This window comes from Etheostoma cragini, chromosome 21 (assembly GCF_013103735.1).
Source record: "Etheostoma cragini isolate CJK2018 chromosome 21, CSU_Ecrag_1.0, whole genome shotgun sequence".
In the NCBI taxonomy this organism is placed as follows: domain Eukaryota; kingdom Metazoa; phylum Chordata; class Actinopteri; order Perciformes; family Percidae; genus Etheostoma; species Etheostoma cragini.
The window spans coordinates 17,161,718-17,180,596 of NC_048427.1; the positions used below are offsets into that span (position 1 = coordinate 17,161,718).

The window sequence follows — 18,879 nt, forward strand, 5'->3', positions numbered from 1 at the left end:
GGTAGTACTAAAAAAAGTACCTGGTAGCAGGTCCCAGGGACTTTTTTTCGTAATGGAAAACCAAAAAAAGCGAGTACACCCGAGGCGAGTCGAGTAGATACCACGCAGTGGAAAACCGCCATAAGAGACCATAATGTAGTACAACCACAGGAGTATGTATGGGAGGACTAAAAGCTATGATACTTACCGGACCCATTATGGTTGCTTGCCAATGAAACACTAAAAGCAAAAAAGGGAGAGAGAGACAGGAAAATGTAAGCTGTAGACATTACAGACACAATGTTCAGCAGCCAGCATCCATCAGTTACAACGCACTGCGTCTTAAGAAGCTCAAACCACTACCCGGCTTTCTTGATAGTAAGTACAGGCGAAGGCGAAGCCAAAGGCAGGGGTTCTAACAACAGCCATTCCCCTCCCCGATTACGGTCTTTGCCTCCAATATTTAAAAAGGTAACTAATGCAAATGCAGGGTTTTCCCCACAAAGAATGGCTTATTCTTGACCTTTAAGAAAACCCCCTCACACAAATTTTCAGTGTCTAATCATAGAATTGCAACTGCAAACAGGCACAGCAGGACTGTCAAGCTTTTTGATTCTTATCTCTGAAGTGGAACTCATTGATCGCATTGCTAATTTTAATGACAGGTTTCAGTTCTGGTCGCAGTCCCTGAATTTGTATTTCATTCACATGTGTTTCTACGCGCAGTGGTCGCATCACTGTTGAAATGCACTTCACTACAAACCTCAGTAAATGAACGCATCACAGCTCAGGTATTTTAGTACGTAAAACAGCAGGTGAACGCTTTACGGTTAAGAGGTAAGTGTACAATAATAACAGAACGCATCTCCGCCCCCAGGGCAACAACATTCAGTGCTAACTTTCTTCAGTTCAGTCTGTTTGTGGTCCAAGCTATTACGTTCAGTTTAGTACAAAATTAACCTATAGAAGCACTGTACATAAGGTGAATGGCTCAGTAGCCTATTATTAATGCTTCTGTGGCTTTAGTGATCTTTTCAACCATTTGAAGATTCATTGATTACAATTTGTTAGTACATATAGTGAATACCTCTAGTGGTATGCATGGTGGTTGGTGGTGTAAGTGTTTTGCTTTTTCACAAAAGACTCCAACCTCTGTCTATGAAAACTGTAAGTTATGATATCTGCAGGCAGAGAACTTCTTTGTGTACCTATGGTGCCACTAAGTATGGCAGAATATCCCAACAATGGCTGGAATGATGGGTATTTGTAACATCTAACATTTGCACTACACTCAAAGTAGGCTAGTTGCTGACAAAGCTAAGGGGTGGTGCAGCTAGCTATGGAATCTGGACTGGAATCTGGACACCCTCTTTCTGCCTTAACTACGCCTGGCCAACAACTGAAATGCTATCTTCTTAAAAAAAAGTCCATGCTGTCATTTCTATTTCTAGGAAATAGTCTGTTGCTACAATTCCCTGATGTGTTAATTTCATGTAAGTCTGCAAGAAACTTTTTCTTTTGCGAAATACATTTTGAGCATTACCACACATTAACAATAAAAGTGCCAACAGGCAGTGGGAGCACTCAGAACATGAAATATGCATGTGTACTCACAGTCTTCCCCCACAGGGCCAGCAGAGCACTGTGCTGGTGGGTCTCTCTGCAGGTCATGCAGCTCCTGCTCAAAGCAGTGAAAAAAAGACTCATGTTAGCTAAACAGGTACCGATCAAATGCAAAACAATTTTTTTTAAACTTCAACTTCAGTAACAACTTGAGATCACATTTGAATCAAACCTTTTGGGCACTATTGTAATTTTCTGATTATTAATGTTTGAGTTTCTGTAAATTGACACTCCTTTCTATATGACTAACGCTGATTATATCTATCCATTTGGTTTCTCTCTTTAACACAAAACTAAAGACTTTTTCATGTGTACCAGATGGGTTTGACTGGCCATCTCCACCACATCTCAAGGTATTCCTTAATGGATGGAGAAGTAAGCGGACCCGGAGTTACGTTTTTTTTTTGGTCAAATAACTGGTTCCAAGGTTAACTTTCATGTAAATCAAATTTCTTATTTTTCTCAACTGCCTTCTCTCTTCTTCCAACAAGGTGGAAGCTGGGTGTGTGGCCTTGACCTTTGGTCGTTTTAAAGCCATGATGTCTCTCTCTCATTGGTGGGCCGAATTCTCTGGGCGGGTTAAGCAGAGAAAGGGGAAGTAACCTTGCTCCTTATGACCTCATTATGGGCAAGAGTCAAGATCGGCCCATCTGAGTTTTCATTTTCTCAAAAGGCAGAACAGGATACCCAGGGATCGGTTTACACATATCACCATTTCTAGCCACTGGGGGACCAAAGGCATGCTGGGGGTAACAAATATTAATGTTCATAAAGTGAAATGTTCATGCCATGGCACCTTTAAGATAAAGTTTCAATACGTGTTTGTTATGTCACTTATAAACAAACAACATTAGCCCCAGTAGCGGAGTGAAGGGTGCACAAGGATTTGAATGTGGTTGCTTTAAAAAATGTATTAGCTACACAGGGATATTGGCCTGCATCACTTTTCACAGTGCCACATCAGCAGTGAGGTTTTACTTGCAAATAACTTTTCTTAAATTGCTTGCACTTTCCTTCAGCCCTCCTCCCCTCAGGTTACTTCCTAGTTGCAAGGAGTGGCATAAGGGAGAATAGATTTCAAGATCTTCCCTAAGAGGAGCTGTACCAATGTTAAAGCTTTCATGAAGTGCACACAATTAAGCAAAATCACTTGTGTTTCACCACATCATAATATTTGGTCCTATTTTCCAATGAAAATTCTGTCCTTCGTGAGGACTTGTGGTAGTTTTAGAGACGTGACGCTGAGCCTATATCTACGTCTAATAGCCTTCAAGGCCGTGTAACGTTATATCAATGACACGGAGAAACAGTAAGAAATAAATGACATTTTGTGTTGAGAAGCACTTTCCTTGTCACTGCATAACTTGTCTACCATCAAGAGGTAAAGTTCAAGTACAATGGGGCTGTTGTCCGCTTAGTTAGACAAGTTAGACAACATTAGAGAACACACAACAGTGACAGCTTCGAAAATATTGCGACATTAACATGAAAGTAGCCAGAGTAGTTTTTAGCTAAATTGTTAGCAAGCTAGCACAAAACTTTGAAGTTGTCACTGGCTGCAGTATCTGCTCTGGGAGGTGTCAACAAACAAATAATTCCCAAACATGTTACGAAGTTAGTCGGAAGTTGCTCTAATGCAGGGATAGCATTAATTATCGTTTTTATTCAACCTTTTTTCATAGAAATGAACTCTTACGTTCGATTATACTGGGCCAGCTAGCTACCATTAGCTGGAAACCATTGCTAGCCAGTCAAATTTACCTTCTGTATTCTTTTCAGTGCCATGTAGATGCAGTTTGCTCCTCAACTCTCGTCGACTCGCTCTTTATTTAAATTCCAATATTATTGTTGGCGAACCAAATGGCTGTAGTTTATTCCCTGAGTACTTCGACACCCGGGGATGTGTTTGTGTTTTTATAAAACCTCTTTTGTTTCCGCCTTCTCCAGTTTACGGTCGGTATCAAAGTGGCTCATGGGAAACGTAGTTCTGAATATCGAAATTTTGTGTACAACCGAATCCATCCATGGGAAATACACTATAAGTTTTGCATTGATATTAATTATCAAATAGCACAGTTTCTGGTTAGTTTGATGCCCATTGAAGGTTTCGGTATATTCTGGTTGCATATTTCTTTAACATATAACGTGTCGTACATGTAATAGTGGCTATCACAAATTAAAAAAGACTAGGTTAAAATCTATGGCTGGACCATATGGTAGTGCATTGTAGTGCTTAATTGCACTCAACTTGAAAACGTACTTAATTTAGGCCAAATCCTCTTCTCTACTACGATCACATGACATGGTTAGGAGATGTTTGAGACAAATAATTGAGGACTGCTTTATTTCAATGAATTCAACAATGTAATCATAATATATTAACATAACACAAGTATGTTACTTTAGCCCCATTTTCACCATCCTGATTGATCTGCCAGTGCCTGAATTGGACCCCAAAAGGTGCCAGTCTCCTAATCTTGCAGTTGCAGGACATGATCATTGCATGTGTCATAGATATATTTGTATTTTTACATAATATAATTTATCCCACACTATACACATACACTTCTGTATTTTGTTTAAATGTCATTACATAGGCTACAACATTCCTTTTTTACAGTTGTGTCACATGAATGTTATTCGCTTGATAAAAATGTGATGTACCTTTTGATACAAATCAAACTGCACACAAATATAACATTGCATATGTACTACAATAAATTAAATGAAAATATGATATCTGTTGGCCTACAGATAACATTGGATAATGAGAAGGAAAAGCCTACAAAAGGCAAGTCCATAACATATGGGCAAAACTGCATTCATTTAGCTCAAATGATACAGTAACTTCAAATGTCAACTTAAAGTACCCTGTGTCAAATCATTATAAATCCAATAAAACTTAAAGGTCACATATTAAATACATCATAAAATGCCCCTTTTAATGTCTTTTCAACAAATGTGTTCCCAATGTGACTAAAGACCCCCAATCTATGGGATAAAAACATTGTCTCTAAATCACATGTGTGTGGCTTTAAAGTAATTTAAAGTGAAAAATACAATGAATGAAGAGCCCCATTATAACAAAAATGGATTCATATTACCTGCATAAACCCTAAAAGAGCAAATGTTGCCTTAAAAACATTGCACATGTGTGTATTTGGGTGTGATTGTGTTTTAAATGTGGTGTATTTATATAGCGCTTCTCCAGTCTTAACAACTGCTCAAAGCGCTTTTACATCTACAGGAAACATTCACCATTCACACACATTCATACACTGTGGCCGGGGCATCAGATAAACATTCACACACATTCACGGGGGCAACTCGGGGTTCAGTGTCTTGCCCACGGACACTTCGACAATGACTGCAGGGGTGGGGATCAAACCACCAACCTTCCGATTGGCAGGCAACCGCTCTACCACTGAGCCACAGCCGCCCCACAGACTTTTTAGTCTCCAGTAACCTGTTAGACATGAATAGAAAGAATAAATCATGTTTAATTCTGGGCCATTCAACTTACATAATACAGACAGAAATCATGTGCCAAACCAGAGTAGTATATTATATTTTTAGTACCTTATGTAAGGCAGATGTAGGCCTACAGCATAAACACCATCATTATGTTGTTATGAGCAAGAGAACAGACTGGACAGCACTTAATTACCCTGTAAACAGAGCTACAATCTGTTTACTGATCGCATTACTTGTGTTTATGGAACTTTAGGCCAATACGTGTGTTAGCATGAACTTTTAAACAGATACATTTAATTGTCAGTGCAATTATGGGCCCATCGAAAATTATGGTAGGGGAAATTACATGACTGCACTTCTCAGGGGAGGTGTGTGTGTGTGTGTGTGTGTGTGTGTGTGCTTGTGTTGTTGAGAATTTCAGGTGCTTAGATAATGTACATGCATTCCATTGCTTAGACAGACCTATCACAGAGGTTACACAGAGACCTATCTTTGACCTTTTGACAGCTGTGTTGGAAATAATATTTTGAGGCATTAGTTATCGGAGAAGATGCAGAGACTGACTTAAATATTGTACTGATACTCTTGCTGATATAAGAAAGGAATCTCATCAACTTCCTGTTGAATATGTATGCCACAGCAGCAATTCCAGGGTTCAAACCAACACAGGTTATTAGAATGCTGTAAAGGAGACTAATGATGCCCACAAGTGGGATTGAACATGCAACTTCATGTTTGTAAGACAGCCATGCTACTGTATGTGTGACAGGGTGAGGAGACGTACCTTTGACAGAGCTCTGAGATTGAAGACCAAAAACACAACCTGGGAAATTACAGCACAGGAAATACTGTATGTATGACAAAATGGGTAACAGCTACCACTAACACAATGTAAAATAAAATAAAAACACACGCTTGTTTACTGAGGGGCCAGAGACATGGTTCCAATTAAGGTAATTGTATTATTACAATAATAAAATACATGGGGTGGTGATTTTGCAGTGGATAAGTCATATGCCTTTAGTGTGGGAGAGCTGGGCGGTGCTAAGCTCTGGACAGAGCCACGGTGCCGCTGCAAAATAACCTTAGGAAGGAGGGATAGTGTTTTGGTGGGACATGTGTACGTTCAAAAGTTGTTTTACTCGTGCAACAGAAAACTCACATTGGATAGATAGTCTAGATCAGATCTTCAGAGATCTGAGGAGCAGTTAAAAGTCATCATTAATCCACTGGAGTTTAAAATGTTATCACAAATAAAGTGGAAGGTAACAGGCATCTGGCCAAAAAGAGGGAAATCTGGTTGAGTTTCAAGCGGCAATGTATTAATCCTGGAAGTGGAGAACAGAACTTGAACAGAACTTAAAATGAGGCAAAACAGGGCAAAACAAGCAGAAGGTGGATACCTACAGAGACACTAATGAATACCGGGGTTTAATAGGCTGGAGGGAAGACCCCTAAAAGTTCTTTAGTTTTCTATCACTGCTGGAGGTAAAACAAAGCACAACACTGTTGTTCTTATTCTCTTAGGTCTCCAACATGTGAAATGGAGTATTGTAAAAAGGTTCCCATTCCCGTCACCATTGATTTCTAAAACTGATGTAAGCTTGTCCACACCTAAAAAACATTGCTAATGCCAGAAGCATCATCTGAAACCACACTGTGATACACATGACATACAGTTGTGTATACGTACAGAATCACAGCCCTCTACCTGCCGAATAACCTAAAACATGGGGACAAAGGTCACATGGTCATTCAAAGTAAAACCTAAATATTTATATTGGTTATATGATACCAACGTTAAACATGATTAACTGCACTCTTGCAAGTAATTACTGCCTGAAATGTCCTTTTTGTATTTTATTCTGGTTTATCACTACTCTACATCTCTGGCACCATTTTGCCATAACATTAAAACCTTGACAATCTGTTTTAAAGATATAGTGAAGATACTGGTATCCGATGATCTAAGAAATACATTGGTACCAACCAACCTAGCCAAAGTTAGTATAAGATTATACACTATCATCTGCATAAAATAGCATACTAAAATCAAATATCTACCAGCAAACCTATTCTTTCAAGATGAAATACAAATGATGGATACAAGTTTATAGACGGTACTGTTAAAGTTAATGCCTAATGTTAAAAGTCATTAGTTTCCTATTACATTTACATAAGAGTGAAAACTTTATTATCCCACAATATCTTTACATGTCCATAACACAGAGTCCCTGCTCTTATTGTCTATTATTCACTGCACACTTTGTATTTCACATATTTCATGTTATCCATAGTTATGTTTGTATGAATAGTCTTGTTGTTCCTCATTTATATGGCTTGTAGTTCCATTCTATGTGTAGGCTGATCTCACAGGGAGACTTTAAATTTAACTTAATGGCAACACGGAAATGAACTGTCATTAGATTTTTTGGTCACACTCACATTTGTTTACTCATTTAGTTACAAAAGATAAGTAGAAGGCACGACAAATAAATAGAAATGACTAATTCTTGCATGCACGCACTGCACAGCAAATGCCAATCGAGGCAGATAGACACTAGATCGCACGATGGGAGGAAGTGAAGACTCCATCTTTTATCTTTTATGTTTATATCAGGGCCCCAGGAAGTGCGCTCAGCCTTGCAGCCAATTTCTTCAAGTGCCAATGAAAAATCCCCCTGAGGCCAAAAAAGGGTTCCCCCCATATGCCACAACTGTGAAAGAAATGTCTGTAAAACTATTGACAGGACACCTCGAACTGCAAAAAACGAATGAATTAATCCATGGATTTTTAGGATCCAGTATCCAATTATTAGACATACATGTGGAAGTACTCCCGGCCCATCATGGAATACCCTCTGGCCCCAAAAGACTTATTTTTTTTCCAATGGGGAGCGTGGTGGATACAACTTGGAGGAAGTGCTACCCTTGACGAGGGCCAACATTGACATCTATGACACTGACCTTTTCAAGGTGCATCCAAAGCCAGAAGCAATGATATGACATTTAGCCGCGCTTTGCCTCTGTTCTTGCAATATGCTCTGCGCCCTACATATTGGTTTAACCCCTGATAATTTCAGTCGGTCTCAGAACGGTGTGAAACAGTGTGCTTTGAGATCATAGACTGTAAAAACAGCCCATGAAATAGGCTACAAATACGGTTCGGACTGTAAATGAACACTCTCAAAATAAAATACCTTTTGAAAACGGCAAAAGCCAAAAGGTAAAAGACCGTGTACAAAAACTATTAGAGAAAGCAATGGTAGAAGCTTGCTTTAGGGGTGGCTCTGGCTCAGTGGTAGAGCAGTTGCCTGCAAGCTGGAAGGTTGGTAGTTGGATCCCTAAACCTCCAGTCCCATGTCCAATTGTCCTTGAACCCTGAGTTGTCCCCGATTGTAAATGGAGTGTATTTGAGGGTTTATCTGATGAGCACCTAGTTTTGTAGCCTCAGCCAGAGTGTGTGAATGATCACTGTGCTATGTAAAGTGCTTTGAATAGTTGTTAAGACTATAAAAGGACAAAATATATATATATATATATATATATATATATATATATATATATATATAGTCCATTTTCATCTAGCCAATTGTGGTTTTGCAGGTACGGTAAAAGTTTCTATGGTAACCGCAAGTTGAACCGCAAATAAAACATGTTTTTCTTAAAGGTCCTATGACATGGATGCTTTGTGGTCCCCTAATACTGTATCTGAAGTCTCTTTTATATAGACCTTAGTGGTCCCCTAATACTGTATCTGAAGTCTCTTTTATATAGACCTTAGTGGTCCCCTAATACTGTATCTGAAATCTGTTTTATAGACCTTAGTGGTCCCCGGATACTGTATCTGAAGTCTCTTTTATATAGACCTTAGTGGTCCCCTAATAGGCTACTGTATCTGATATCTGTTTTATATAGACCTTAGTTGTCCCCTAATATAATATAATCTGAAGTCTCTTCATATATAAATATATATACATATATATGTATACACCGTAAAAGTCTACACAACTGGATGTGTTTCAGACGCAATGGGATCCGAAATTGGGGAGAAATTATTAAAAACATCGACAAGCAAGATCTTGCACACTCGAGTGTATGTGAAATATAAACACAGCCGAACAGTTTAAGTGTTGACATCCACACGTGTATCGGTATTTTTTTAAATCTTTGGTTGCATCGTTGCTGCGATTTAGCATCCACGCATTCAGGCACGACTGCTGCCGCGAATGTAAGTTTGCGACACTAATGGCAAGTGTCGCAAACCTGTGACAAGATTTGGGCGCTGCTGTTCATTACATAGACGGTAGCCGCCTACACTGACCTGGATATCTAGATGAGGATCGCTCTGCTGACTCCTTTTAATATAATGCATTTTAGGACGACAATGCATCGTTTTTGTGCTCAACCTCAACGGATAGGCCTTCGTTTTGAAGGCGTCTGTATGGCAAGTGTGTTGTTCCTCTGGTCTGCTGAATTGTGACGCGAAGAAGGGCTTGCCTAGCAGCCTAATGGACAGTATCGATGACTTAGCAACCAAAACCAGGACTGAATAGCCTCTTTGTGCAATTTCGAGAGTTTATTGTCTCTATTTGCCCCACCTGCTTCTGTATTTGCTAACTGGAACTGGATACCACTCTCGAGTGTGTCGTAACCTCACCATTACTAAGCTACAACAGTATTTACTTCTCTGAAGCGAGGAAGTGAAGCTGTTCGTGTCAAACTAGCTGAACTTGATAAAGCTAAGACCGGAAGTTGGACAACTTTGCCTTCAAAATAAAGTTACCACATAGAATTGTAATGACAATAAGTGACGATGTTCGGGGTTGGAACGACACTTAACGCTAGACCAACACGACGCTCGACTTAATACCAGGAGCAGAGAGCTCCGCATTTGGTACCATGGTATCATGCAGGGTCAATGCGTCTCTGTTCGTTTTATTTTGGAAGCTGCGAACGGAAATAGTGCTTTGTTTCTATTTGACACACTGGTAGGAAGTGGGATGTGGCCATGGTGTATTTATGCTTCTGTTTAAGAAATGAAAATCATTGAATTAGCACTGCTTCAGGAGCACTGTTATACCACCGGACACGGCAGTGTTGCTTTCCGTCAAGGTGGTTGTTGTCGGTGGTACGAAACTGCGAACACAACCGAAGCTGCTGTGCTGGTTTCATCTGGACTGGACCATATCCATGAGGGCTTTTCAACCTCACGCCCTAACAATTTGTGTGCGGGGCTGTATTTTGTGCTTACGTAATAATAACAGTATGTGAATCGTTGACTTTTCAATTTTTTCTTGAGAAAAAAGACTGTGCTTCTCCTCCTTTTTATATACATATATATATTTTTTTGGGGTGCAAATGTCAACAACTCAGCGTCAAGTGATGATGGAGTCCTCTCTAGGTCTTGGAAGACTGGAACTGACCCCCAGTGCAGGAGCCGGTGGGGTCAGCCTGACCCCGCGGCTCTCCGGCGGGCACCCCGCGAAAGACAAGTGCGGTCAGCTGCCACTGGGGCCACAAGTCCAGGCTCACCTGAACGGCTGCGTCCCGCTGTCTCATCAGGTGGCGGGTCACAAGTATGGAGTGGATACAGTGGGTAAGTAAACTAGACAAACTATCTTTCTTCTGTTACAAAAGATGACTTCCTTTACACATTTTTAAAATTAAAACGTCGCAACTTAATGTTGCTTGTTACATTTATCTGTGACCTAGGACATTATATAAATTGTTTGAGTTTAGTGTACAATTCGGCCTACAAATAAACCACCCACAGTTTTCTGTTCCCATATAAACACACCCAACTTTATTGCGCCAGTCACTCATGATGTATTGTTGGAAAAAGGTTGTGAGAAGATTAATGAACCCCAGGTGTGAAAGATTATATATGTGGAAGACAAAGTAACAATGCATAGACTGTCTTAGCTCTTGCTCTACCAGGTATGTTTACTGTCATCAGGAACAGTAGGCTAAATAGGAGATTATGTGATAGAAGTTTGGCCTGGTGATTGTTTTCATACCTATGGGAGCAGCATGTACAGTGCTTAATGAAGAACGTTTCTTTATCTACAACACACTATTCATTCACAAAGAAAATTGGTGTCCTTAAAGGTTGGATTTTCCCTCATTTTTTAATTAAGGCATTAAGATCAATTTCCAAAAGATGATTTTTTTTATTCCTCTTTTTAGTCAACTTAAGCAGGGGTTCCTATACTCATGAACAGCACCATATACTGTAAGTTAGGATTCATGCACCACATCCATCACTTTGTCACTACTATTCTCCACCAACTACATCTTTACATCTGGGTCTCTGCCCTAAATCTGACAGAGAGGTGTGGATTTGTAACTGGGACATCCCTGCTCCACGGTCTCCCTCTAGTCTTCACTGGCACACACTCACACTCTTGCACACAGGGACACCTGACATTATTAGAGCCTCCATTGTGTGTTATCAGGCGTTGAGCTGATTTGATTGGGCATGCTAGAGTCAGCAGCTGGTGGTATTTACAGTACCTCTCAGATGGATGAGTCATTGCTGGTCAGTTTGTTACCTCAAGGAATTGCAACTTCCCAAAAGATGCATCGTAATGTTGTGAGGCAGGCATTCTCAAGAGTTCCATGCTGCCTGCAATCAGCCAGAAGGCATCCAGGAAAAAAATGTCTATCCACAAGTTTTCCTGTTTTACCTGAGCCATTTTGATGTTGTTTACACATTACTTTGTGTGATCCAACATTGACTTTTTCCCATTTGGTTCCTCTGTTTTCACTGTGTTGAATTATATGCTTACCAGAACTTAAGTCTCAGTTAATAATGCTCCTAATTAGTTATTACTTCATGAGCTCTTGTGACACAAGAGACACTAGACCTAAATACATCAGGTTCAGTTCAGTGACCTGCTGTCAGTCAGTCGGATGTGATTTGTGTTAGTAAGTAAGTCAGTGGGAACACAACATGGAGCAAAACTAAAATACAACAATGATCATGGATTAATGGATTAACAGAATTTCAGAAAATGAAAAAATCTCATCATTAATATGATTTGCTAAATATTTTAGTTCAATGGTTAAGGTAGGTTGTACTTATCCTACCTTTGTCTTTCCTGAAAACAACTTAAAGCCAGGAGATCTGGAAGAAATAAGTTATTCAATACCAATTTGTGTTCCTCAACTATCTTTTTCCCAGATTTAAAATGTTGTGTACTTTACTATTTAGAACTCCCTGGAAGCATAAATAGAAGAGACACTTCACCTGCATCCAAATTTAATACTTTAGATTCTTTTAGTTCCACCACTTTATTTTTTATCAATGTCAATGGATTCGTGGCTCAGCAAAAAATCAATGTACAATGGTTTATTTATTAAGTAAAATGACCTACAATGCATTCTCTGGCTCAACCTTCTGCAGTTTGAAGCTCACTGAAAATTTAATTTATTTATGAATTTTAGCCGTGTAAATATGTAACATTAGCAAAAAGAAATATGGCTATATTTTACAAATAACTTTTTATCCATCCACACAATGTTCACTACACTTTCAAATAAGGCCACGTCCATTTAGGAGACAGGAAGTGTGTACCGTTTCATACAAGGGGGTGAGCCAGCCCCGACAAAGCATACCTACTGTGGAGTCATTTTGATGCTGTTAAGCCATCACTTTCCATTCTTATTCCGTTGACTCCCATTCATATTGGTGTCATTTTGACAGCGAATAACTTTACATCTGAAGCGTTTAAAGACTCTATTTGACCACTGATTATTTTTAACACAAAAATGTTTAAAGGCTCCATTACCTTGTATCTCACGTTATGGCTCCGTAGCAGATGTTTTTGTAAAAATAGGCTAACGATTGTGTCATAACCACGCGACTTACTGTCGCACAGTAGAGGAATTACCGAAACAGCACAGGGTAAGTTCTCAGACAGTTTTAACTTACATTAGCTGTTTAGGTTTAATTACTAATGTTAACTAGTATTTTAGTCAGCAATAATTAGCCTGTGTCTATGTTATCTCCTCACATACAGTATACCTATGCTCTCCATCTTTGCTGATTAGGAATGATTGAGATTTCTCTTGCACAGCTACCAGAAGACTTACAACTTTCAGACAGGTTGCTCATGTCACATCTACGTCGTCATGCTCAGTTGGAGGCTGGTCAGCAACGTTCAGAACTCACCAGGAAAGTGCTTCTGATATCCTTCACTGGTCTCTGTTAGAAACAAAAGCGTCACATTGTCCATTTCTTATACTGTCTATGGTTTCATACCTATGGCGCTGATTGAAATACGCAAACTTTAGTTTAAAGGATCTTTGGTGTCGCTCAGCGCTTCTTCGTTTTGTTGCTCTGGTTTGGTTGTAGGTCACGTTTTGTTGCACTGATTGGGTGTAGGTCTGTGCAATTGCGTCCAAAGGCATTTTAGTCTGTGACTGAGAGGAATCCAGACTAAGATGTATTTGCGAATTAGTCTGCCTACTAAATGTGTAATATTGCATTGGCCTGCATTTATTTGTCAGTTGCTTTTTAACCAAAACTTTCTAGATGGAAGATAACAGATGACGGCTTTAAATGTGTCTGGATCTCTTAAATATAGTAGTTTAGTTCTATGGAACATAAGTTATATATGTAAAAAAATATATATATATCAATAATGTAATCTGAGTAATGCAATCCAGTAAGTAATGTGTCTTTTATATATACTATGGTACTGTGACGATTTTCTCCTTTATCTCTGTTTGCACTCTTTTATAGCATCAGTGACACAGTATATTTGACAGTAATCTTGCTGGGCTTTCTAGTGAACAATCATTAACACAGGCCACCAATGTTCAACCTAAGGGGCAGGGAAATGTAGCAGTGACACAATATTTGAGACCGAGCCAGCAGCAGTCTCCTTGAGTCTCCATAACAGTTGTAGAACAAGCATTGGAATCCAGTTCCGCTTGTACTGCTGTTTACTGAAAATGATCCTGCTCGCTCCGCTTCCCAATGCTCTCTTTCCCCAGGGCGCCATACCGCAATCTATAAGTCTGTGTTTAAATGTGTATTATGAGCAGTTATGTGCCATGAAGAGCTGACGTGTGGAGGTTTTCATTGATCAATGACTGAAGCAGGTGGTTTCATTAATTCCCATAAATTTGAGGGCAACCCTGTCAGTTAAAAAAAAAAATGGTTTTAATAAGATAGGAAGGATCCAGAGGTTATGTCAGCACTGTCAGCAAACTTTACATGCAAATCTGCACTGTTGGTATATGTTTAGTTAGATTGTAATGTAGTTACAGGGTCTGATGCAATACAGGCAAAGGGGAAAGTCCGGCTATGTTACTCAGTAGTCCTCACCTGTCAGCTGCCCCATGTTGATTCATCATGTTGAAAGCAGGGGAGGACTTTATAACGGTCAATAAGGTCTATATAAAAGAGACTGCATAAATGGTATTAGGGTACCACTAAGGTCTATATAAAAGCATCCAAAGAGCACCATGTCATGGGACCTTTTAAGAAAACTGGATACAGCGTTAGGTGGGAAGCCCCGTACATTCCAATGAGAGTGCCCAAAAGTGCGAAAAAGCAATCATGGAGCTCGGATCTTCCGCGTCTACCGGCCCATGATGTCACGATAGGCATGGGCACTAGCAACAGAGTTTCTGTTGTCGTAGCAACCGGTATCAACATGCTCATTCATGAGCTTCTCCCTCTCGTGTCTCTTATAGTTTGTTGGTATAGCTAGCTAGCTACATGGCGAACTCATGGACTTGCCGTTGCATTGTCTAAAACATACATTAACATTGATTGTATACATGCCCATTTAAATAAACAATATACGTATTTAGAATGTGAATGGTTAAACGTGACGTTTTAAACCAGGACCCTTATAGTATTCGGGCTGGTAAGTTGAATAATGTGCTGAAATATACAAGTTTCTTCAGAAAAAATCTTTCTGGGCCATGGGGTGCAGTTACACCCTTGTCCACCAAGCCCATGGTGGCTTTAAGACTTGGCCTCTTCCTGGGGGCTTGGTACGCAGCGGTTATAAACGAGACCCCTGGTCTGGCTGCATGACCACATAAACTGGTGTCATTAGGTGCGGGTCCGTAGACTTGGCTAAGTTGGAACTGTTAACATGGCATGCTGTAAACACTACGACTTCCTTCCAACTATTCTTTCTTGTGTGATGGTGTAAAAACAAAAACAAACTGGGAGAGCTATTGATTTCTATCCAATCAGATGTTTTTCACAAAGTATCATACTCTTCAACCAATCAGATTGTATTGAGAGTACAGCCCAGCACACGGCCATAACAGTGACCACTGCTTACACAGTGATTGTGTCAACACAGTTGACACAATCACTTCAGCTGCAGTTCAGCTGCAGTTGTTTTCCGATGATTCAAGGCTTTTAAAAAACCCTCAATGAAGATGTCTTGAAGATAGCCAGCTAGTTAACCCCTTGACATTTGAAAATCAAACCGGTGTGATTTCCCTTGGCTAGTCCCCAAAGTTTACTATTAAATTGGTGTGATTCGAACTTCACATTAGAACGAGCATGGCAACAATTTCATTAGAACGAGAGTTCCGCGAGACATTGACATTAAAGTTGTTAAGCAAGCGTACCGCAAAAACAAAAAAGGCCTAAATTGGGATAAGAAATCTTTCGGATTCAATGGTTTACATTTTTATTTTTTTAGTTTAAAAGTTTTAAAAGTTTTTCTAAGTATGATGTAAAGATTGTGTATTGAGTTTGTATCGTTATTGTCATTTTCATTAGACTGTGTGCAAGTGGCCCACAGGCCCTATCTGTGGCCGATGACTTGAATGTGTTAATTACCTTAAGAAATATTGTTATGTTAGAAAATTATCTGTTTTTAGTTGTTACACACCATTAATTGTAGGATAAAAAATTCCACTTCAGACTACACCTGATTGATGCATCCAATTATTAAAATGGTCCAAAATCTCCCAGCTGAGCATACCTTCCTAGAGGGATCAAAGCTACCCTCCTCCACAAAGTCGAGGACACAAGCTTAATATTGAGCCCTATGTGTGGTGCTAGATAGAAAGAATGATTGCATCAGGCAAGTTCCACCAGTCAAGCAAACAAAAGGCAATATAATGTATGAGGGTGGTATATAATCAAGGCATGGTGGTATTTAGGGCGTGGATGAATGTGGATGCTCTTTACAGCAGATTTTCCTGCTTTCTGGACCTCTGCCAATCACATGACCGACTCAGCCAGTCTCTCTCTCTCTCTCTCTCTCTCTCTCTCTCTCTCTCCCCCCGGTTCATTAAAACCTTGGTGCAGTGAAATATCTCATTAAGTTCAAATCAGTTGCATCTTTAATAGAAGATGTATATGTATAATTTAAAGCAGAAAAATGCTAAAGATTTGATTATGGTCATTTGGAAATTGTGTCCCCAGGACATAATTTGTCCACCGGAGACCACTGACAAGTTTATTTTTACACTGTGAAATGTGCCAATCACTACATATCTGGGTCACTATTCTTTTATTTTTAAGATTGTTTTTTGGGGCATTTTAGAGAGAGAGAGAGAGAGAGAGAGAGAGAGAGAGAGAGATTTTTTGTTCATGATATGTATGTATGTGTGTGTGTGTGTGTGTGTGTGTGTGTGTGTATATATAGTGAACTTGTGAATATTACAGTCTGAAAAAATTAACATCCTTAAAAAAGAACTATTTTGCATAATTAGGACTCCAACTTAAAAAATACAAGCAGTATTTCTTTCTACTAATTCTTAAATAAGATTTGGAATGTTGGCCTTTTTAGTTAGAGTAAAGTAGTAGTAGCTAGAGTAAAGGCTTGTCGACACAGGAGGCGTTTCAGGCAAGTTTCCCCTTCCTCTGTCTCACATACATCTGACGGAACAAATACGCCGCAATTTTAATCAATACAGCTGTCTATGTAGCTGTCTATGTCTCCCTACAACAGCACCACCGTGTTGTTGTGGAACTTGTTTTGGTGGAACAGGTCTACGTTCAAAAGAGTTTTTAGTCGTCAACAGAAACTCAGATTGGACAGATAGTCTAATTAGTACGCCAACACAAAGAAAGACCAAGGTAACGGATACCCGGATACCCTAAATTGTTAAAATCCGTCCGAATTTCCGTCTGCAACAGAGCAATCCCGGAAGTGGAACGTCAAGGATATTGACTAATAGTGTTACTGCGCAATTAACCCTCCTGTGGTCCTTGGGTCAAATTTCAAAATGTCTGCATCAAAAATATGGGTTTCATTTTAAGCAAATTACCACAAGAAATGATGGATTTGATACATTGCTCCTTGCAAATATTGATTGGTGAAAATTGAAATGAATACAATTCAGTATCCTGACTAAACTCATCCACTTAACGTAAGTTCCTCTGATCTTAACTATTAGTCAAAATAGTTTGTAATTTCTGTTATTTGTTAAATCAAATATTAGGTATAGTTGCACATAAATTAGGTTTATTGACATTGAATCCCAAAAAGTAGTGTAAAACTATTGGTAAGCTGGTGTTAGTGACATGTCAGGAGGACAACACAAGTGTTGATGATGTTTGCGTGGCTTGAACCGATGGTGTGTGGTTCAATGCTCATGAGCCCTGCTCACACAGCCCGTTTGAGACGTCAGTGCCTGGAGAAACAGTGCGACAGTAGCTGTAGATTGAAGGGATGACTGACTCCTGCTTGGTCTCAGGATTCAGACTAGTGACCTTACAGCCTCCTTTGTGTGCTGGTTATTTTTACATGTGTATGGAGGTTGAGTATAGTCTTTAGTAATTCGTGTGTCTGTGTACATCTGTGAGGTCTTAGAAGAATTGATAGATCAAAGAGCAGACTAATCCTTTCCACTGGAAGCTCACTGAGTCCATTTGTAATCAGCTATAGTCCGCATGTGATGATGTAACGGGACGCTCATCTTTTCCTCACTGCATCTTGTTTTCTACACCGGAAATAAGGTGGCATGGAGCTGCTATGTAACAACTAAAACAGGCTGTGTCATCTCTTAATTGACTGTTAGAGAACAAAAGAAGTCTGGGACAAGTTAAAAGTGTAGGCTGTCAAATTTGAGCTTTCATATGAATCTGTAATGTACTGTATTATAGACAGTGTTCTACCAGAAAAGCACAATTAACTGTTAGAAATTATTATTATATGTATTTTATGTTTTAAGTTATGGAAGACAATATGCTGCCATAGACAGTTAAAGAAATGGACCAACAGATCCCGTTGTCCTGAACGGAAACCAGTGAAGTCTATTAGAAGCTTTTTTCCGGTGATGGCTGAGCAATAGGGTTAAGGTTAACCCTAACAGAGTTAACCCTTGAGGGTTAAACAGGTGGTCACTGAACTAAAGAGAAGACTACCTTAAACCACAAACCGCTCCTTCCTTGGAATATATGGACTTTGTGAAACAGCACTTTATTGGAGACTTTTTTAAACTTTACGAAAGACTATTTGCACTGGGTGCACTTTTCTCAAAGTTTAACCTCAAGCAAAAACAAATTAAGAATAAATTAACAAATCACTGACTTATAAAGAATAGTATTTTTTCTTATTTTTTATTGGTTGTGTGCGGAAGACTGGCAAAGCAAGCTTTTCATTGCATGGTGTGAGATGTGTCTGATCAGCTGATATGATGAAATGCAGCCATATGGGCTGTATTTATCAGGAGTCTCAGTGCTTTATTGCTTGAAGTAAACATGACTAAGAACATTCCAATCAGTAAAATATTGACTCAACGTTGACCCAAGTCATCGCTGTTGAAAAGCTGCATTTTTACATTGCCGTAGGGAGGCTGATGATGCAC

The 18,879-nt window shown here is 39.4% G+C and overlaps 2 protein-coding genes across 3 annotated transcripts in view; one reads left to right on the forward strand and one right to left on the reverse strand.

The window, feature by feature from the left end:
• The window catches only part of ube2d1b (ubiquitin-conjugating enzyme E2D 1b), a 7,024-nt gene extending 3,463 nt beyond the window's left edge, over nucleotides 1–3,561 (reverse strand). Inside the window, exons 1-3 of the mRNA XM_034860157.1 lie at nucleotides 3,364–3,561; nucleotides 1,594–1,657; nucleotides 188–219 (exon numbers count right to left, since the gene is read on the reverse strand). Of these exons, the coding sequence (XP_034716048.1) occupies nucleotides 188–219; nucleotides 1,594–1,657; nucleotides 3,364–3,387 (120 nt within the window). The 5' untranslated portion in view covers nucleotides 3,388–3,561. The remainder of the gene's footprint in view (nucleotides 1–187; nucleotides 220–1,593; nucleotides 1,658–3,363) is intronic.
• A 5,796-nt stretch (nucleotides 3,562–9,357) lies between these two features.
• ipmkb (inositol polyphosphate multikinase b) overlaps nucleotides 9,358–18,879 on the forward strand; it is a 45,647-nt gene continuing 36,125 nt past the window's right edge. The window contains exon 1 of one of the 2 annotated variants that reach the window (XM_034860129.1): nucleotides 9,358–10,675. In XM_034860129.1, coding sequence (XP_034716020.1) covers nucleotides 10,438–10,675 — 238 coding nt within the window. In that variant the 5' untranslated portion in view covers nucleotides 9,358–10,437. The remainder of the gene's footprint in view (nucleotides 10,676–18,879) is intronic. The other variant, XM_034860128.1, reaches the window with a different exon arrangement.